At 39.4% G+C, this 22,357-nt stretch overlaps 1 protein-coding gene and 1 long non-coding RNA gene across 17 annotated transcripts in view; both read right to left on the bottom strand.

The window, feature by feature from the left end:
* The window catches only part of SEC31A (SEC31 homolog A, COPII coat complex component), a 59,420-nt gene extending 47,917 nt beyond the window's left edge, over nucleotides 1-11,503 (bottom strand). For 10 of the 16 annotated variants that reach the window (XM_018049663.1, XM_018049661.1, XM_018049660.1 and 7 more), the window contains exons 1-4: nucleotides 11,369-11,477; nucleotides 2,384-2,466; nucleotides 1,592-1,715; nucleotides 101-299 (exon numbers count right to left, since the gene is read on the bottom strand). In XM_018049663.1, the coding sequence (XP_017905152.1) occupies nucleotides 101-299; nucleotides 1,592-1,715; nucleotides 2,384-2,462 (402 nt within the window). In that variant the 5' untranslated portion in view covers nucleotides 2,463-2,466; nucleotides 11,369-11,477. Of the gene's footprint in view, nucleotides 1-100; nucleotides 300-1,591; nucleotides 1,716-2,383; nucleotides 2,467-10,932 lie in introns of all 16 variants that reach the window. The other 6 variants (XM_005681836.3, XM_005681834.3, XM_018049652.1 and 3 more) reach the window with 5 other exon arrangements.
* On the bottom strand, nucleotides 13,901-22,340 carry LOC102177511. Its single transcript, XR_310091.3, has 6 exons — nucleotides 22,167-22,340; nucleotides 21,882-22,037; nucleotides 21,433-21,522; nucleotides 19,843-19,914; nucleotides 16,116-16,190; nucleotides 13,901-15,129 (listed from the first exon to the last, which is right to left on the bottom strand). It is a non-coding gene; the product is annotated as an uncharacterized LOC102177511 (long non-coding RNA).

The raw sequence follows: 22,357 nt of genomic DNA on the forward strand, positions 1-22,357 counted from the left end.
TTTTAGCTTTCTCCAAGACTGAGGCACAGTAGAGTCATATACTTATTTCAAATAGGCAGCATGTATCTCAAGAAATATGAATAAACGTCAAAAGTCTAACCTGGAAAATGTTCACATCCAATGCTCTCACTGGGCCAGTATGCTTGTCATTCTGGGCAATCACAACTTCCTTATCCCCAGCGATAATTTTAGAAGGATCATAAAGAATAATATTTCCGTTTTCACCACCTGCAATCAGGACTCCAGAGATATTTCCTTTGGAATCCATCTTATGAGGTCCCCAAATCAACTTGTGGTACCTTTAAAAGAAAATGAGCAAAAATACTCTTTTTTGAAGTCAGATAAACTTAGAAAAGAATTTGGAAATTATACATTTAAGCCTTTTCATAAATACACCAAAAACACTGCTTCTCCTCTATTCCTGGTAACTGTACATAACTTGGTGAAATGGCATTTTAGTTTTTATTCATACTCATGTTTCATTTTGTAACCTTGAAGGATACAAAAACTCTTTTGTACAGCTAATACAACAAAGTATACTTGATTTGTGTGTCAGAAGATAAGAGCCTAAGAATGGTTTTACCATTTAGAATCTGTGAGACCCTGATCCAGTTACTTAATCTCCCTAAGATGCTTTTGATTCATTTATGAAATAGAGCTAATCAACCACTTCCCCGGATTTTATTTGACTACAGAAGTACTCAGTAACATGTCATCTGTTAAACAGTAAAGCAGTTAAGGGAGTCATCTGAAATTTTCTAAGAAAAATAATGTATTCTGACAGTAAAAAGGTGATATCAAAATTATGTCTATTATGACATAATTCTCCACCCACTGGTGGAGAATAAAAGATTACAATTTGGTATGGAGGTGGCATGGAGATATATAACAATGGTACTGAGTAGAAAAACTGCCAGATGAAAGGCATCTGGGGTTCCCAGTACAGTGGGAGGGCTTGGATGATTATAAGCCATCCCATGGGAGACGCCATGATTTGAACTGTATTGTTAGCCAAGGTACAATCTCTTCACCAAAATTTGCCAAGGTATTAGGCTATAAAGCACATTTTGCTACTGAAATTAAAGTATCCTTCCATATAGCTTAAGTACTTGGAAATCTACCTATCTAAATACTTATCGTATCAGAAACCATGTCAATAAAATTCTCTGTGAAATGTAATTTGAAATATACATTAGTAGATAGGGGAAAAAAGCAACCTTTATTCAAAGAAAATCACTATTAACATTTTAATATTCATCTAACTACTTTTTCTGGTCATGACTACCTTTTTCTGTAAAGAGGTAAGATTAACAAAAGCAAAAGAAAGTAACTCTACTGTATCATGAGGAAAACAATACTAGAAACTAGAGGCTTTCCTTCTTACACACAGCAGTCCATAAAAAAGGGAAATTCAGCAGAAAATATATAGACACTTTTTAAACTTCTGCCTAAACAACTCATATGTTTTTTCACAAAACATGTCACTAATGGTATTCCTTACAAGTTCATAATGGAACACTTATAGACACATTAGGCATCAACCACAACATATAATCAAATAATCATGTAAATTTCAGGTTGAATCTCATACCTGTGAGAAGAAGAGAACGTGGCACAAGATTTCATATCCAAGGATGGATCAGAAAGGTCTAATTCAAATATCTCAAGAGAAGCACTGGTACTAAATGTTGCATCCAATTGTTGAGCAGATGTTCCTACAGAAAATATATTCATGGTAACTACACATGCAAAAACAGACAGACTCAGAGAAAACCATACAAAATAAAAATTAAATGCTTGTTTTTCAATTATCTCACTCATGAATGCTGCATTAATGACTGAAATCTCACCACGTATACCACTGAACAGATGCTTACATTACTACAGCAGTTAAGATTCTGATGCAAGGCTCAGATACGATGTTTTTAAGAGTGGGTAGTGCAGACAATTTTTTAAGTCTATAGGTAAAATCTCTGAAAGAACAGTTCCATGCTTATAGTCACAAATGATATAATTTCAACGCTATTTATATAAAAATGGAGCATCAAAACTGTTGTTCATTCATTCAAATCGGTATTTATTAACTTGTTAACATTTTATCTATTGTGCTTCTTAATACCAGAGGAATAAAGATAGACCATGGTCCTGCAGTGAGGAAGACGCTATAAATGTAATAGACCATGATTAACACCATGCTGTACAAGCATATGGGAAGGCCACTGAACTCAGCCGACAGGAAGCTTGCACCTATCTCATCAGGAAAGGAGAGGCTTTCTAGAGGAGCTGAAGCTTGACCTGAATCTTAAAGGACAAGTATAAATAAGTCAGATGTGGAAAAGAAGAAATCAGGTGACTCATACTGTCTTCTCTCTGTTGAGCTTACCTGTAGCTAGGTAAATGGGATGATTCTGCGCAGGGCTCCATGCCTGCATGGCAGTACGATCTACTTCCTTTAACTTCATCCTGCTAAAGAGAACATTTCACATAGAAATATAATAAACATGTAAGAGGGATCGTTTTTTAACATGGAAATATACTGGACAAACCCAGTACATTAATAGTAATGCTGGAATGCCAATAAATCAAATTGGTCTAGGTATCATTTGTTGGGAAATGTGGACCATTTGAAAGAAACTTGTTAAATTATTTTGAGACAAGTATAGTGCTATTCTGTTTACAGATTATCATCCTTCAGTTGAAAAATCTGTCTGGAAGGAAATGTGCAAAAACAGGGATAGCATGTGGCTAATTAATCTTGGCATACAGTATGCTTCTCAGTCAAGATAAGATGGGTGGCAGTGTAGCAGGGCTAAGGGAAGGCACAGAACAAACAAGGTGCACTTTCCTGGAGCAGGACCGCCCAACAATAAGAGCAGTTTGACAAACTAATTTTAAATAAAGCAGACTAAGACAGAGGTGAATATAGCAAACCCAAAGAATTTTAAAGATAAAGCAGAAAAAAATTTTTAAATGGTCACTCCAAGCGACAATCCCATATGCTATTATTTTATATATTCTATGTGCAAGTTACTTTGGTAGAAAAACTCAGGAGATACTGTGCTACAGTATTAAAAACATCTTTGCTGGAATTTCCCGAGTGGTCCCATGGTTAAGACGCCACATTTCCAATGTAGGGGGTCGGGTTCAATCCCTAGTCAGGCAACTAAGATCCCACATTCCGCCAAAACACCACCAACAGAAACAACTTTGTGATTTTACATAAATGAATTTGCATGGCACAGTATTCCACTCTCAGATGTACCCTAATTTAATTACTTCGTCTCCTATTGAGGAACACCTGAATTGTTTTTGAAAGTGAAAGTCGCTCAGGAGTGTCTGACTCTGTGACCCCATGGACTGTAGAGTCCATGGAATTCTCCACACCAGGATACTGGAGTGTGTAGCCTTCCTCTTCTCCAGCAGACCTTCCTGACCCAGGACAAGGAAAGCTTGTGGCTTTCCAGTATTCTCCACAAGAATACTGGAGTGGGTAGCCTATCCCTTCTCCAGGGGATCTTCCTGACCCAGGAATTGAACTGGGGTCTCCTGCATTGCAGGCGGATTCTTTATCAACTGAGCTATTATTTTTACAAACAATGCTGAAATAAATGGCTACACATACATGTTACTTCACTTATGGACAAGGAAAGCTATAGTTTTCCAGAGGTAAAACTGATAGGTTAAAGAATAAAAGTAATTTTAATTCTGATGGATATTGCCACTTGAAATATATCCTGGTATACAGTGTATTGAATATGTTCAAAGTATGTATTTTTTATTACTTCAAAATCATTTATTGAAATTTTTTTCTTACTAACTTTAGATACCACCTTTATCATGTACCAACTTCCTGTATTTATTTCTAGATTTAATATTTAGGTTTATATTCCTGTACATATCAGGATATAGGCTAAGGTTTACATTTCAGAATTCCTTTACATTTATTCTGTGATTACCATTCCTTATGCCCATGTATTTACATGCTAGGCATGTCACTGCTTTAAATACTGAAGCTTTACATGAGCATGATTTCAATAATCCCCACCCATTTTCCTTGCTATTTTTTAACTACATAAACAATCAGAAAATTTTTTGTCTAATTCCAGAAAAAAAGAGCATGTTAGTATTTTTTACTGAACCTGTACCAAATTAATAAATTAATTTATGGTGAACTGACAGAACGGTGAATCTTCCTATCAAGAACATGTCTTTAGAGTTAAGCCGTCTTTTTTATTTTTCAGTATTGTTTGAAATTTTTTGACATACTGGGTTTGCTTACCCCTAAGTATCTCACCTTTTGGTTCGTTTGTAAATGTGGCTTTTTTTCCTTCCACTATTATGTCTATGATCTCACTGTTAAATGAAGGCTAATGATTTCGCTACATTAATTTTTAATCCTGCTTTCTTACTGAATTCTCTTTCTGGAGTAGTGTTTCAGTAGATTCTGTTGGGTTTTCCACATATATATTCATACCATGTGCCAACAGAGCCAACCTCCTCATTTCACATTGTCACTCCTCTGATATCTTTCTCTTGTGTGAGCTAGCCAGAACTAACAGTATCATACTCAACAGCAGTGATAACAGCGCTATTTCTTGTCTTGTCCTGTTCTGCAGTGCAAAAGCCTACTGTATCACCACTCGGCACGGTTTTGGAATTTGAGATATATATACATATATTTGTACAGATAAGTGTGTGTCCACACACACTTACATCTGTACAAGTAAATATACATATGTATACAAACACGTATGTGGAAATAGCCATTGATTACTATCTTACTGAATGCTATTCATAAAGACTGGGTGTTAAATTTTGTTGAATGCTTTTTCATTAGGTAATTGGAGATGACCATATGATTTTTCTCCTTCAGTTTACTAACAAAACAAAGCACGAACAGATTTCCTAATACTGAATCATCTTTTCATACCGTGAGTAAACTTCTCTTGACCATGATTCTACTACAGAGCTCCTAGATTTTGTTTAAAAAGAGTTTCATTCCTAGAGTCCTAAATGAGATTTAATCGATAGTTTTCCTCTTTTGTACATTCTTTGTCAAGTTTTGGTATCAATGTTATACTTGTTCATAACAAATGTGGGAGGTTTTCTTCTATTCCCATGCTCTGGAACACTTTCAATAACAACACTGAAATTACTATTTCTTTAAGGATTTACCAGAATTCTCCTATGAGATATCTGGGTCTGGTGTTTTGAAGGGAAGTAAGTGGTAATTTTCTCTGTTTCTTCTATGGATATTGATCTATTTGAATTTTCTCTATCCAAGGTCATTTTTGTAAATTATATTTTCCCATGATATTCCTTTTCCTGTACTCTTTTTTACAATCTTCTAATTTATTTGTTTAGACTCAAACATAGACTCATGCTTCTTCTAATTTGTGCTGTGTATGGTGATTAGTCCTTATGATATTCATGTTTTATCCCACCCTCTTTTGAAAAATTAGCTTAGCTAAGTGACTTACCTGCTTCACTGAGTATTTACAAAGAGTCAAACTTTGGATTTACTTATTAGTCTCACTTTTTAAAAGTTTTCCTAACTTTTTTAACTAAAAAGTTAAAAGCTTCACTTATTCATTTTTACTATTTCTTTAGGCCTTGAATTTTCCCTGAGCACTGATTTGTTGTAATGTATGTTTCTGGTCTTATCTTTGCAACTATAATTTTAGATAATTTCCATTTAATACCATTAATCCTTCATTTCTTCACATAGTTAATTACCATGAGCACTAACAGAATCAGCTTATATAATCTTACTGCCTCTCCTGCAGTACACAGTTATAATCATTAGTATTATCTTCCTCAGTGTTTACCTTTGTACTGTTAAATACACTTATACTTCTACTAACTGATTTGTCAGCTTTAAATGATGTCCTTTGACTCCTAGACATTACAGATTAGGCAATCCACAAATTTATTCTACCTCCAATTTTCTTCCTGCTTCCCAGTTCTCTCAATTTTTTAGTTTTATGACCAATTTGTACATCATCAGATATGTAACATGTACATTTTATCTTTTCCTCCTTATTCCCACTTTGGTTTCAGCCTCAGGTCCATAGTAGTTAAATATACTCAATGTTCTCCAACAGCACTCTTGCCAGTATTCTTACTCATCTCTGGAGGATGAAGTTCATCCTCTAATAGTTTTCTTAAGAGGGCCTTAGACTGAAAATATGCCCGGAGTCTTACACAGTCAAGTTGTTTACATTTGAAGAACAGATGATAAAAGGAAGGCACAGAAAGATTAAATAATTTGAACACACCAGCAAGGGACAGAGCCAAGATCTGAACTCAGAAGTGAGCTCCAGAGTCCAGCCTCTTACTTGTTACAAGCTCAAGTATTCAATTTTAATCATAAAAAATATTAAAATTTAGGAGAAATAATGAATGGCAAAGAAGCTACAACGCATGATGAAATTAAGGGAAGAAGAAATGAATTTTAGAAACTAGGTGAGGTCAGGCAAACTGGGTGAATCAGGAGGCTGAATAACACCACAAAGAGGCAGGACCTCTGGTCCTGAACATTGACTTCTGGTCCTTCTGGTCCTTCAACCTGAACATTGACTCTGCTACTTTTGACACCTTTACACATTATTTGATCTCTCTGAGCCCCAATTCCCACACTTGTAAGATGGGGATAAGTGTGACTACCTCAGGGGATGTTGTGACGTTCAAATGAAAGAAATGTATTTTACAAAGGTCCAAACACAATGCCTAGCACATAAGTCAAAAAGCATTTTAATACACTAACTACTTGAAAGATTATTATCATCATGAGACTAATCAAGAAAATTGCACAGCTAGTTTCTTAAGATTATTGTGCCGGAAAAAAGGAAAAAAAAAACCCACAATTTTCTAGGAGGTAAAAAAGAGGCCTATTTTCTTTCTATGAAAGACCTTCTTTTTCCTCTCAGTCAATAGTCTTTAGTAAGAAGTTCAAGTCCCATCTCCTTCATGAAACCTGCTCCACTGATCCCATCGACACCGATCTAAACTCTTTGTATTTGCCTGTACCACACTTTAAGCAACTCATTTATCTTGGTAAAACTTTATAACATTCTCTTAGTACATACTGTTTACATATTTCCCCACTGTCTGTTTTATCAACTTGTTTCATCTTGTTTGGTCATCTTGTTTCACCAAATCGTCAAACACCGTCTTGTTTTCAATCAAGTCTTACAACTTTTACCCTTTTTGGATCTAAAACTGTTTCACGCAGGGTGAGATATGCATTGCTTGATTCTCAATGTCTATATTTACAGGAATACAAAAAGACTGATGTGCTAGAAAGATCAATTTTAAGTAAAATATTTAATTTTTAAATTCTTAACTGTTTAAAGGATCTTTCTTATTTAAAAAGTGGGAAAGTACTGCTTGAGGAGGAAAAAAAAAGGTTTCCTAAAATGCCTTTAGAATAATTTCTAATATTGAAAACAAAATAGCTACACACACACACACACACACACACACACACACACATATATATATTTAAACCCAGTTGAATATAATTACAGTATCTCCAGGAAGAAAGGTACAAGGGCTACAGGAATTCAGGAGCATTTAGTTAATGTGTAACATTTACTGAAAGAGAGAGACTAATTTACAAGAACATAAAAGAGTGAAGAGGGAATTCAAAGCATTTATAATATCTGTTTCTTGGCCTTAGTACTCAATGTGCCATCAGAAGCAGTTCCACTTAATAACCTGTATTGAACATAAGGTTTAAATACCATTGTTTAAAAAAAAAAAAAATCAAACACTATACTACAACAATGGCCTTGAACTACATTAAGTGGTTTGAATCTAATTAAACAAAAAATCATAAGCTACAATCATTCTCAAAACTATTAAGAATACTATGAAAATACAGCTTCATCAGATACATGTGTATTTCCTTCTATTACAATTGATCATTTAGTTGTAACTAGTTTCCTTAAAAATATGAAGAAGTCTTAGATTAAACCATGTCAATTTCCCAAGTAAGACTTGCTTTAAAAACTTTCTGTAGTTTTTAATGACATATTTTTATTTCAGTTTATTTATCTGGCTGTGCTGCGTGGCATGTGGGATTTTAGTTCATTGATCAGGGGATCGATCAAACCTGTGTCACCCTGCAGGGGAAGCAGATTCCCAACCACTGGACTGCCAGGGAATTCTCTGTGTAATTTTTCTCAATATTGTATGTGACTAGAATTCACACCACGCAGATTTATTTCATTCGGAACTATTTTACACAGAACACAATCATTGTGAAAATATGAAAAGAAAACTGCGAGGACAATGGTTTGTTCACACATGCCCCCAGAAGAGAGCACCAAAAGAAGAGCAGTTAAGATATGGAGACTGGAGCCAACCCTGTCAGTTTAAATCCCAGTTCCACGTGTCCTAGCTCTGACTTTTGGTATGTAATTTTATCTATGTGTGTCTTGGCTAACCATTTGGTAAAATAACTATAATAAAAGCATCTACGCCATAGGTCTGCTGTGAGAATTCAAAGAGAACAGTGCCTGGCACCTGGTAAATAAATGCTTGTGAACGGCAGCTAATACAAAAGTCACCATTTAAAATGTTTACCCCAGTGAATCTTCAAAAGAATACATCTACTGAAGAAAATTTACGATCCAGACCACAACTTTTATTCATTCATCCAAGCTTCTCTCCGCAACAATTGTGTGCAGTGAAATGAAACTTTCCTCCTGCATTTTCTAAAAGCTGATTTTGTGAAGCAACACTAAAACCCAACAGCACTAACCTCTAAACAGCTCCAACCTCACAATATTATCATACATGGAGCACTGAACTAAACCTCAGAAAGTAAAAAGTCAAAGAGGTATCAGAACTGGAAACTCTGACTCCCAAACCAGAAACACAATACCCGGCTGCCACTGTGGCTGATAAAAATTCACCTTGTGTGGACAAGACACCTCATTAGCATGGGCACAATTGTTCCAGAGAATTTATTCAATGTTACTGTCTAGGCTCATCTCACTCAGCCAAAACCAAATCAAAGATGCAACTGTGCGCTGGTCATTGAACTAAATGGTGTCACACTTATCTGCAGTCTTAATACAACAAAACTTTTTGAGCTAAAATTAACCCTCTTTTGGACCACATCACATGGCATACGGGATCCCCAGTTCCCCAATCAGGGATTCCATCCGTGCCCTCCGGAGTCCTAATCACTGGACCACCGGGGAAGTCCCTGAAATTAATCTATTTAAGAATTATGACATTTCTAGAAAAACAATGTGATAATTTAATAATATCATTTTATAAGAATCTTTCATTAGAATTGTATAAACCTCATGATATTGTACAGAAAATCCTGTATGTGTGTCTGTGCGTGTTTCCAGGAAGATGATCCAGTAGTTTCATCAGATCCTTAAAAGAGAGTGGAGTGATATACACAATGTCATTGCTGTTCTTTACTCATTAAGTTGTGTCCAACTCTTTGGGACCCCATGGACTGTAGCCCACCAAGCTCCCCTGTCCATGGAATTTCCCAGGCAAGAATTCTGGAGTGGGTTGCCCTTTCCTTCTCCAGGGGATCTTCCCAGCCCAAGGATCAAACCTGCATCTCCTGTATTGGCAAGCAGATTCTCTACCACTGAGCCACCTCAGAAGCCCACAAGGTAATACTTCTTAGCCATAAAAAGGAATGAAATAATTCCTTTTTATGCCGTTTGCAGAGACATGGATATACCTAGAGACTGTCATACAGAGTGAAGTTAAGTCAGAAAAACAAATGTATAATATCGCTTATACATGGAATCTAGAAAAATGGTACAGATGAACTTATTTGAAAGCACAAATAGAGACAGAGATCTAGAAAACAAGTTTACAGATACCAAGGGCGGGGGTGGAGGAGGATGGGGGATGAATTGGGAGACTGGGATTGACATACATGCACTCTTGATATTCTGGATAAAACAGATAACTAAGGAGAAAGGAGTACCTATTGTACAACACAGGGGACTCTACTCAATGCTCTGTGGTGACCTATAATGGGAAGGAAATCCAAAAAGGAGGGGATACAGGTACACATATAAATGATTCACTTTGCTGCATAATAGACATTAACACAATGTAGAGCAACTATACTCCAATAAAAATTTAGAAATTAATACGTAAATATCAAAAGAACATCAGAAAACAAAATAAAATCACAAATACTTCTAGAAAAGAGAGAGAGGAATCCCAAAAGATTAAGAATCACTGCTCTTCATAGTTTACAAATTTCTTTCTGTTCTTACTGGTTTCAGAAAATAACTTGCTTATATAAAATTAAGTTATATAATTGGAAATCTATTTCAAATCTGACACTTCCTAAATAACCTTAGATGTGCATAACATAAATCCACAACAACAAAAACACTTCAACTTATCCAAAAGTTCGTAAGGGTCTACAAACCATTCCCAGGGCTGTAATTAGGGAGAAATGAGAAAACAGGAGCACAGAAGAATCACTGAGAAAAGGTAAGTAAACTTTAGCCAACTCTAGAACAGTCGTTATGTACAGAAAACATAAGATAGTATGATTCAAGGATGAAGCTCTAACTACTTATTAAACAGTTACAGTTGCCCAAAACGACAATCAATTTCAGTCTTCTGTGTCAGAAAAGACAGTTTCGCGGGAAGGATTTGTAAAAGACCATCACTGAAACTTCAGAAAGACCTGGGTAAAATTAGTTCCCCGAGTTATGAAAAAGTTTACAATGCCCACAAGCCCAGGCAACATTTTGATTTATTTTACACCTGCCCCGGTAATTTAACCTCTCATTATAGTAAACCAGTAGCAAAAACATACAACACTGAATGATACTTCCTTCGAGATACAGGCTGCGACCGGCGGCGACTGCCCTTAAAATAAAACAATCCCAGTTAAGTGACAGAAGCCCGTAGTTAAAACCTACGAACCTTTAAATCTGGCAACAGCTCAGATAATAACAAAAAATCCCAAACTAAAGTCAACCAAGGCAATGCTGATGAGGTCTGTTTCCTTCCCTCGCCCTTGGGGACCGCGCCTCTTTGTGCACCAGGGTCCGAAGGTCTCCTAACCTCAGACGACAGCTACGCGCCCCGGCTGGACACCCTGGCGCAAGCCTCTGGGGCGCTTCTGCTCAGCGGAGGAAACGTCGGCGGATGCGGGCCGGCGCGATCCCCGAAGCAGCCGTGACACCAGGCGCTGTCCCGCCGGGCCCGAAACGAAGACCTGGGCGCGCCGCCGCCGGAGACCGGGCCGCAGGCTGGAGGGGACCAGCGGAGACCGAAACCGGGATACCGGCGTGGGCCTGGGCTCTCCCCGAAGGCCCCAGGAGCCGCAAAGAGGACAGGAGAGCACAAGAGGACGCACCTGGCGGGGACCCCCGGAGACCGGTTTCTGCGTGAGCGCGGCGCCAGTCGGACTCTCCCAGCATTCGCCGCCGCCCCTCCTCCTGGCCCGGGCCACCTCCACGTTCCGCTCCAACGTGGCAGCCGCAGCCCCGCCCAGCCGGCTGGCCGACGCTTCCGGGAGCGACGCCCTGCCCCGCCCACCCCGATACGGGGCCCGCCACGGCACTTCCGGGACCGGGGCCGGGCCCGCGGCCCGGGCCGGGGTTCTGTAGCGCGTGGGAGTCTGGGAGGACTCGCTTCCGCGCCGCGCGTGCACTTGTGAGTTCAGAGGGGCGGCGTGCGGTGGCCAGGATGATGCGAAAAAGAGAAGTCCGGGTGGGCGTAGCCGTCTGGCGGGAGGCCGGCCCCGGCCAGCAGAAACGCCACGTAGCGCTGGTCCTATGAGACGTCAGCGGCCCCCGCCGCGCTGCCGACGCGACCGGCCACCGAAAAATTGGGCTGCAAGGGCCTTATTACAAGGCTGTTACTGGGTTATTTCACTTATTTACTCGGTTCTACGGTATTGCTTATTGAGAATATCTTTAGAACCAAACGATCTGGTCATACCCAAAGGCTGTTGTGGACATGCTTGCTTTTTTACTCTAAAGAGGCATGAATGTGAAAGTCGCCCAGTCATGGCCGGCTCTTTGCGACCCCACAGACTGTAGCTCGCCAGGCTTCTCTGTCCATGGGCTTTCCCAGGCAAGAATACTGGAGTGGGTTGCCATTTTTTTCTCCATATCTTCCCGACCCTGGAATCGAACGGGGGTCTCCTACATCGCAGGCGGATTCTTTATCAGCTGAGTTACCAGGGAAGCCCCTAGAGGCACAGTGGAGTGAATAGGTACTATAGTTAGTATCCTGCGAAACTATTTGAGATCTGTTAACATTTGTCACACTGTAACTTGACTGGTTTCGCCAGAGCCTACCTGTACATGTGCAGTTCTCTTCCCAATACAGCAGTCAACGGTCTTTTCTAAACGCCTTCACTGGAAGTAAAGTAAAACATAGCAAACTCTTGTATTTAAGAGTAAGCAAGTTTTTGTGCTCACTATACTGTTTTAGCAAAAACATAAATGTATGAATGGTCTTAGGCACATACCAACCAAACAGGACTGCTAGAGTTAAGCAATCTTGTTTATTATTTATCTGCTAGACTTGTCCTCCACAAAGATAAACAAAACTAATCACTCTAATTCTGTATGAATTATACTTTGCATCTGGCATTCTTCTCCCCCTGCATTCTCTTGTAACATTTCAAAAAAGGTCACAGGTTATTTTAACTTCAGGGAGACATGATCTGATTACTGAGTTGTGCGATGCCAGCTGTGGCTGTTCTGAAATTTTGCAGAAAAAAAAAAGCGGGACCTTCATTAGGATACAAAGCCTCTCCCTATTCCCTAAAGGAGGCGGTTTTTGAGGTGCTAGCCTGCTGTGTTCCCTCTTTGCTTGCCAAAGAAATAAAGCCACTATTTCTCTTCCATACTATTTCTGTTCAGCATCAGAGACAAGATTTTGGCATCAGTTGTAAAACCATTTAGTGGTGGTATACACTTATGGTTCAGTTTAAAAAGCAAATAGTTATTTCTGTAAGGCTGAAGTAGACCCACTCAAGAGGCTTACGATAGTTGTTAATTTCAAGTTCTAAAAAGCCTTCCATTTTTCACTTACCATTCCAAGGACTAGTTTACCTAAAAAGGTGTCAATAAAAATCCGACTTAAAAGTCGGACCATATTTGGGGGCTCCCCTAGTAGCTCAGCCAGTAAAGCATCTGCCTGCAATGCAGGAGACCCAGCTTCAATCCCTGGGTCCAAAAGATCCCCTGGAGAAGGAAATGGCAACCCACCCCAGTATTCTTGCCTGGAGAATTCCACTGACAGAGGAGCCTGGTGGAGTCAGAGTTGGATGCTAGTGACTTTCTCTTTCATTCTGTTAAGACAGGATTTTGCCTGCAAAGTCCAAATGACTTTGTGTAATAACTTTTTATTTCAAAGCCTTGATGTGGTAGCATACAATGTAAAAAGTGTGAATAATAATTGGTTATGATAAAGCTAGACTTGATGCACTTATATCTGATTGAATATAAAAACTCACCTTGTTTTAAACACAGGCAGTTCTGCCTTTGACTACACAAGTTGAAATGGTGCAAAGTCTTAATCTATGGGATTAACAGTAATTGTTACTATTTAACAACTATTCTGTGACTTGGCAAAACATTAAAAAACCTCTTGATGTTGGTTATAAATGTAATTTATAAATTTTTGTGTAATTTTGTAATTTATAGCTTTAATATTTGTAGTAACACTACAAACATTGGGAATTCCCTGGCAGTCAAGTTGTTAGGATTTTTTAGCTTTCACTGCTGGGGTTGAGATCAATTCCTGGCTGGGGAACTAAGGTCCCACAAGCCACTTGGTGCAGCCAAAAAAAAAAAAAAAAAAAACCAACCCAACAATAATCTCCCCCACTAAACAAAAAAACCCCAAAACAAACCACTAGAGACACTGAAAGTTATGTTTTATTTCTTTATTTAAAAAAAAAATGTATCAGTTTTGAAATGTGCTTGCTTTCTCATTATAAAACTTATAATATGGAGTGAGACGCCAAGGCATCTTATCTATGCCTTGGCAAACTGTCATTCTCATTTCCAAGTTTGAATCAGCTTCCAAAATTTTATCTTTTAACAGTCAATGTCATGATACAGTTCTGCAAGTTCCTTCAATGTTAAGTTGTTCAACATCACTTCTTTTGAGACGCATTCATTGTTTACAACTGCTTTCCTACGTAAAACTTCACTAAGTTCTGCCTCCGACACACCTAGAACTGTTTCTTGAACGGCAGCAGTGTCAACACTCTCACAGTCATCTCTATCTTCTAACTCCATTTACATCCCATCCAAATCCTGCAGTTTTTCCACAGTACAGCCTCTCACTACTGCCAAGGACTGCCTGTAATTCTTGGAATCTGACTGCACATTCCACAGTAACATCCTTATCTGAGTCTGTTGTTTCACTAGGTAGTTTAACATTAGTGTTGACTTTGTGATGAAACCAGCCTTTACTGGCAGTAAATAGATGTCCTTGTAATTACCATTTCCTTCAATGTAGCAACTAACTTCAATGCCAAACTGATTGGTTTTCGTTCTTGATTACACTACAAAGGAGAAGTAAATGCTTCACTTCAACCATAAGTGGCTTTCTGTTCTTGGTGAAATTTTACACTAAAAGATGTTGAAGCAACTTTACCTTGCTCTTAAAATGTGGCTTGTACTGTAGCTCCATGTAGGTCGTGGTATCATCCTATACTTGCTTTGCAGTGGCCATTTTCAAAGCTTCTAACACTAATTTCACCTGCAGTGTTAATGATTTTTCAGTTCTTTGTAGTTCAGTCATATTTATTGACCAATTCCCTCTTCTGATTATCCATTTTTGTAAAATGTTCCATGGGCTTATCACTGGGAGACAAGGAGGCAACACAGTTACATGCTTTGCTATCTGTGTAACTAATAGATGTTCAATGACCAAGACTTTGAAAGAAGTGATGTAACTGAATCCATTCTTGATGCACACCTTTTCTTTGCATAATGATTCTGGAATAAAGAGCCATAGCCAAGTTTATGTGACAATACACAGTTAATATTGTGACAACTAAAACTTCAGCTGTGTTGTTGTGAGTCAGGTGCTGTTTAACTACCGTGTGAAAAGATTCACACATGTTGAAATGGTGCAAAGGACCTGTATCTAAAAAAGAAAAACTTGTGTTGGTAATTCACAAAATAGTCAACTTTTAACCCAATTTAGTTAACTACTAGCCAAGCCAAGTTCTAGATCAAATAAAACTGAAGTTTTTCTGAAATGAATGTTAATTCTAAGACTGTGAAATACTCACTAAAAGAATGTTTGGAGATAATGTTATATAGAATTCTTCAAATAAGGATTTGCAGACAGTCCAAAAACACCCTTTAGAGTGTTTAAATTTATTGAGAATTTACAGCCCCTCCCCTCCTTTCAAGTCTTAAGGACTGCAGAAGATTAAAGTTCTGGATAACTGCACTGCTGTCCAGACTGTAAAACTTCACAATCACAAGGCGCAAGACCATATGTGTATAGAATTCACTGAACAGCAGCCAGTACCGTGTTTACTTCTGGAAAACAGTAGCATCCAGCCCATTAATGTTTAAATTCTGTTTCTGAATCCGTTAATTTCATATATCTTATCACTAAGGGCCATAAAGTTTACATCAAACTTTAAGAAATAGAAAATAACTTAGTTAAATTTGAGAAACACCCCAAGATACCATGCCTAATTCATAGCAGGTTAATCTGGTATTAGGTTTGAGATTCTCAGCTCTGACTACCTGCCTATCTACTGTTCTTGAATAAAGCTCAAGTAAAAGGATGGGCATCCACCAGCATACCAAAGATTTATAGAATATCCAATAGTTCAACCAATTTAAACCGAAGAATATATGACCTCTAAGAATTTCAGGGCCTGAAAGAATTATTATTTTTTTTAAAAGATGACTATCAAGGTTAAAAGTCCTGCCACCCACCCAACAGCCTCTCCTGAATCAAATGAAAATTATACTATCTTTGAAATATTTTTTATCTTTGAAAGCTGAATGAGGAAAAATTTTAATTAAATATCCACATTATGCTCAATACATAATACAAAATCCAATGTTTTTCTAAAATTACTATCTTAAATAAGTTTATAAACTTCTTACCTTATATAAATCTTCAAATTCTTGATAAATCTCACACATGGTGTTCTCTAAGAAAAACACCCTTCAATTTTATTCCTAAAACGAAAAACATTTACAGGCAAGTCAATGTACAAAAACCACATCTTAACTATATGCATCATGATTTTCTTTTCTTCATTATGTCCTCATTCACATACATTAATCACAACAAATCATGATGTGAACAGCAGTGGGAAAGTTTAATCATTGGACATTTGTACTTATTTTCAACTTGAGCTCTAGTTTTAAGTTTCTATTGCTTAGCTCTCTTAAAAATACATATAGGCACATTTCTATAGTTTTCCGTTTTCGCACGTAGAACAGATTAGACTTCCAATTTTACTATGACTGGAAAAAACTCATAACAAAGATAATTTCAAGCATGTCACTTACTGCTTTGTACAGGTTCAGTTCAGTTCAGTCGCTCAGTCGTGTCCGACTCTTTGCAACCCCATAAATTGCAGCACACCAGGCCTCCCTGTCCATCACCAACTCCCGGAGCTCACTCAGACTCACGTCCATCGAATCAGTGATACCACCCAGCCATCTCATCCTCTGTCGTCGTCCCCTTCTTCTCCTGCCCCCAATCCCTGACATTCCAGGTTCCTATGCAATGTTGTTCTTTACAGCATCGGACCTTGCTTCTATCACCAGTCACATCCACAGCTGGGTATTGTTTTTGCTTTGGCTCCATCCCTTCATTCTTTCTGGAATTACTTCTCTACTGATCTCCAGTAACATATTGGGCACCTACTGATCTGGGGAGTTCCTCTTTCAGTATCCTATCATTTTGCCTTTTCATACTGTTCATGGGGTTCTCAAGGCAAGAATACTGACGTGGTTTGCCATTCCCTTCTCCAGTGGAACACATTCTGTCAAATCTCTCCACCAGGACCCGCCTGTCTTGGGTTGCCCTGCGGGCATGGCTTAGTTTCATTAAGTTAGACAAGGCTGTGGTCCTAGTGTACAGGTAAGCTTATGCTAACTTGGAGGTGTCTTCTCAACATTAACCCTGGTATTGGAAGAGTACCCATACCTTCCTGACCTGCATATAGGTTTCTCAAGAGGCAGGTCAGGTGGTCTGGTATTCCCATCTCTTTCAGAATTTTCCAGTTTATTGTGATCCACATAGTCAAAAGCTTTGGCATGTTAACAAGCAGGAATAGATGTTTTTCTGGAACTCTCTTGCTTTTTCGATGATCTGCAAGGAGATCCAACCAGTCTATCCTAAAGGAGACCAGTCCTGGGTGCTCATTGGAAGGACTGATGCTGAGGCTGGAACTCCAATACTTTGGCCACCTCATGTGAAGGGTTGCCTCACTGGAAAAAGACTGATGCTGGGAAAGATTGAGGGCAGGAGGAGAAGGGGACGACAGAGGATGAGATGGCTGGATGGCATCACCAACTCGATGCACATGGGTTTGGGTGAACTCCTGGAGTTAGTGATGGACAGGGAGGCCTGGCGTGCTGTGATTCATGGGGTCGCTAAGAGTAGGACACGACTGAGTGACTGAACTGAACCCATACCTTAACACATCCCCAAACTGGTTATGCCTCGCTCTGTGTGTAATGTCTTTGTTATCAGACAAGGTTTCCAATAATCAAAAACACTAAAAGAGGAAAAGTGGGAGAGTCGTCTCTGCTAACAAAGAACTTTCAAGCAGTGATGATGGGAAAAGACTCAAAAGATTACAAGACTCCAGAACTAATTAGAATTCTGCCTATTTAGAACATTATGTGGAGAAGGCAATGGCACCCCACTCCAGTACTCTTGCCTGGAAAATCCCATGGACAGAGGAGCCTGGTAGGTTCTAGCCCATGGGGTTCCCAAGAGTCGGACACAACTGAGCGACTTCATTTTCACTTTTCACTTTCATGCACTGAGGAAGGAAATGGCAACCCGCTCCAGTGTTCTTGCCTGGAGAATCCCAGGGACGGTGGAGCCTGATGGAATGCCATCTATGGAGTCGCAGAGTTGGACAGGACTGAAGCGACTAAGCAGCAGCAGCAGAACATTATGACTGCTTGACAAGGTCTATGTTTTACTCATTAAGAGGGACAGAGCCCAGGGCGACGGCGAGCAGCAGAAAGAAAAGGACATATACTCACCCTTTGGGGAAAAAGGGCGAACTGCTCTAATTCTGCTGCTGCATATTTGTATTTTTAATCCATCCTATCTCAAATATTTGTGTAACTGCCTACAAGCAATCAGACTACATTCCTTGAAATACTCTAAATAGAAATTTCAAATTTTCCAAGTCATTCTGCACCCCAAGGAAAATAAGGCAAAGGATACACAATTTCTATCCACAGTTTAGTGTTACTGAGCTTCTCTAACCACTTCCACCTAGGAGGAATTAGGAGAGGGGAAATCGGTCCAACAACAATAATACCTAAAGTATTTAATTACGTGGGCTGCCGTCTCTGGGGTCGCAGAGTCGGACACGACTTAAGTGACTTAGCAGCAGCAGCAGCAGTCAGGCTCCAAGGTGGTCTCTGATGACCCCGCCCCTCTTGGTAGTCACACCTTTGTATAGTGCCCACCTACACCACACGAAGGCCAACACAACAGGGCAGAAGTGATGGCTTGTCACTTTCAAGTGAATTAAAAAAAAAAAGTATTAAAAGACAAGCTTCCATCTTGGCCTTTCTCTTAGACCAGTCCCTCTGGGGAAAGCTAGCTATCACGTGGTAAGAACACTCAGGCAGCCCATGGAGAGGCTCACATGGTGAAGAAGAACTGAAACCTTCAGCCAACAGCCATCAGGGAATGGAGGCTTGCAAACTGAAGACAGTTTGGAAGCTGATGTCTGTCTTCTACCTCCTTTCCTTACTGTTTGATCAGTGTTTGTTTTAAATTGCCAAATATTGAGCAATCTGTTACATAGCAATAAACACTAACACAGAAGGTCAGAATTGAAGTGAAGTGAAAGTCACTCAGTCATGTCCGACTCTTTGCAACCCCATGGACTATATAGTCCATGGAATTCTCTAGGGCAGAACACTGGAGTGGGTAGCCTTTCCCTTCCCCAGGGGATCGTCCCAACCCAGGAATCGAACCCAGGTCTCCTGCATTGCAGGTGGATTCTTAACCAACCAAGCCACAAGGGAAGTCCCAGAAGGTCATAATCCATATCCAAAAAAGTAAAATGTACAACTTATGAATTAGCTGAAAAGGTCTAAAATTCATGGGCAAGGATCAGATTCAGAACTGACTTTATACTCAGTCACAATAATTTCAAAACCCCAAGGCCTTCTGAAGAATAAAAATCCCCAGAGAACCAACAGGATGAAAAATTCTGCGAGAATGTCAGTTACTACATTTCATTATAGCAGAATGACAAATAAATGTAAAACTAGCTAAAAATCTGACAAATAGATAGGTATTCAATAAGGAAGATACCAGTCCTAGAAGGCAAAGCCTCTATTTTTGCTTTCGTAGTTGAGAAAAATGTGTTAAAAACAAAAAATCGTGCACATACAAAATATTTAGTACAACTCAATAAGCATTAGCTGTTACGAATTTTTCCCCAAGTAAGCAGTTAATGAGATTTTATAACAATAATGAGATTTTGTTTTTTTAAAACAGAAAGTTAGATTTCACTCAACCCTTTAGAAATATGTTTTACTTGGACAATCCTCCCCTTCCACTCACTGCTTTTGTACCAGGAATACTTAATATGCTAAAAAAAGAAAGACATTAGATTACCTCCCCTGCAGTTTTAGTAATTCTCTTCCAAGACCCAGGAATCTTTTTCCGACATCTTCAAGAATACAATTCCTGAAAAGAGATATTTTATTTCAAATTATTTTTTGCACTGGTCAATGCTTTCTACAAATAATATCTTTAATACAGCTTACATATCCTCATTCATGTATTCAGTAATCACATAAGTTCATTATGTGAACAGCAGTGAAAATGTTTAATCATTGGATATGAAGCTATCGAAGGAAGCAACTGCTAACTGCTAAGTTGCTTCAGTCGCGTCCGACTCTGTGCGACCCCACAGATGGCAGCCCACCAGGCTCCGAAGGAAGCAAAGATATAATCAAATGATTAAATTGAGAACTTCAATGTGACCAGGAAAAAAAATGAAAAATAGCAACAAAAAGTATGTAAAGCTTATTAGCAAATTTAAAAATACATAAATACAACTCAACATCAATGAATCCATTTATAAAGGATTGCATGCTTCCCTATCCAGAAGCACACTAAGTATACCCACAGCAGCGACCCCCGGTAGCTGTAAAGTAACTTGGTTAATTTCATCGAGCAGGTGTGCATTTAAGTCAGTTGTTACCCAACATTGCAGTTTTCTGAAACCCATCTGTAATAAATAATTAGATGGATACTGTCAAGACTTTGAGAGCCACATTCTCATGAACTAATTCAGCAGGAAAGAAAAAAATCCCTTCTTTGTACTCTGATGCTGAACTGGCAGCTCTAGCTTAAGAAAATGAAAAATGAGTGCCTGCACCTGGACTCACTTAGGAGCAGCACCCACCTCCATGCCCAGCTCTCAGCAGGTTAGATTATCCCTGAGCCCATTTTAACAGCAGCCGTTTCGCCCAGGGCTCTACTTCCATCAGAAATGTCCAACACCCGCAAGCATTGCTCTTTTAATACTCCATAATGGTAACTTTTAGTCTCCATTTAATGTTACCTTTAATGGGTTGAAAGAGCATAAGCGTGCTTCGCTGGTACCAATACTTTTTCAGTTCAGTTCAGTCGCTCAGTCGTGTCCGACTCTTTGCGACCCCATGAATCACAGCACTGCCAGGCCTCCCTGTCCATCACCAACTCCCTGAGTCTACTCAAACTCATGTCCATCAAGTCAGTGATGTCATCCAGCCATCCCATCCTCTGTCATCCCCTTCTCCTCCTGCTCCCAATCCCTCCCAGCATCAGAGTCTTTTCCAATGAGTCAACTCTTCACATGAGGTGGCCAAAATATTGGAGTTTCAGCTTTAGCATCAGTCCTTCCAATGAACACCCAGGACTGATCTCCTTTAGGATGGACTGGTTGGACCTCCTTGCAGTTCAAGGGACTCTCGAGTCTTCTCCAACACCACAGTTCAAAAGCATCAATTCTTCAGCGCTCTGCTTTCTTTATAGTCCAACTCTCACATCCATACATGACCACTGGAAAAACCATAGCCTTGACTAGACAGATCTTTGTTGGCAAAGTAATGTCTCTGCTTTTTAATATGCTATCTAGGTTGGTCATAACTTTCCTTCCAAGGACTAAACTGAATACTACATAAGCATATTATAATGGAAAGCAACTGTGAACAATACCTTGAGATGAATCTTTTCAGCCAAAGTCTGGATTAAGTAACAAGGGAGAAAGAACAACCTTGCTTGGAAATGTTGGACTCATTCTTGCAGCTAGAGACAGAAATAAAAAAGTTAGGAACATCTGTTTTCTTTAATGAGCCTCCAAAGTTAAAGCAGGAAAGATGCTACATAATATACTAAGGACCTCTTCAAATATACAAAATAGAAAGTACGCCTCACCTTGGCTCCATTTTGTTTCTTCTGTAAAAACTTAAGTCTCATACCGTAAACATAAAGAGCTTAAAAAAAGACATCGTTCTAAGATCTTCTCACTCCTGAAAACTATCCACGATGCCCCACATCCCAAGCAAAACGATTTCACTGCCCTCTCTCCTGCCCCTCCTAGTACTTCTATTGGCGAGTCCCTACTAGACCGTGCGCTTCCCCCCAAACCTCCAGAACCTTTTTACCTTATCTCCTTCGTAATCTCCATTGCGGCAAAGGATCTTGCAGGAAAGAGCTCGTTGAATTAAAAACCGACTTATCTTGGTATTAAACTCTCATGAAATCCTGAGGCCACATACCTACTCTACCAATAGCTCCGACATTATCTCCGCATCAGATAACTGCAAAATAAAATGCAAGAAAATGACATGCCTCCCATTAAAGAATTTGTGTTCTAATTTTGCCTTCAATATTTCTAGGGCGCCACGTTCATCCTTTCCTAGCCCTCCCGTCACTTTCAGAGCTCGCACCTTGAGACCCATCGGCATGCCTCTGGATTCGCCTCAACTTTTGTCCTGCCTCTCCCCCTTGGCATTCTCTGGCCGAGCCTCGGAATAAGCGCGATGGCGCTAGATTTCACCAGGCCGGACGAAAAACAGACCATTGCAGCGAAATACACATCACCCTCCAACGAGGAGCGAGGGGAGGCCCAGAGGTTGAC

Source organism: Capra hircus, chromosome 6 (genome assembly GCF_001704415.2).
Source record: "Capra hircus breed San Clemente chromosome 6, ASM170441v1, whole genome shotgun sequence".
In the NCBI taxonomy this organism is placed as follows: Eukaryota; Metazoa; Chordata; class Mammalia; order Artiodactyla; family Bovidae; genus Capra; species Capra hircus.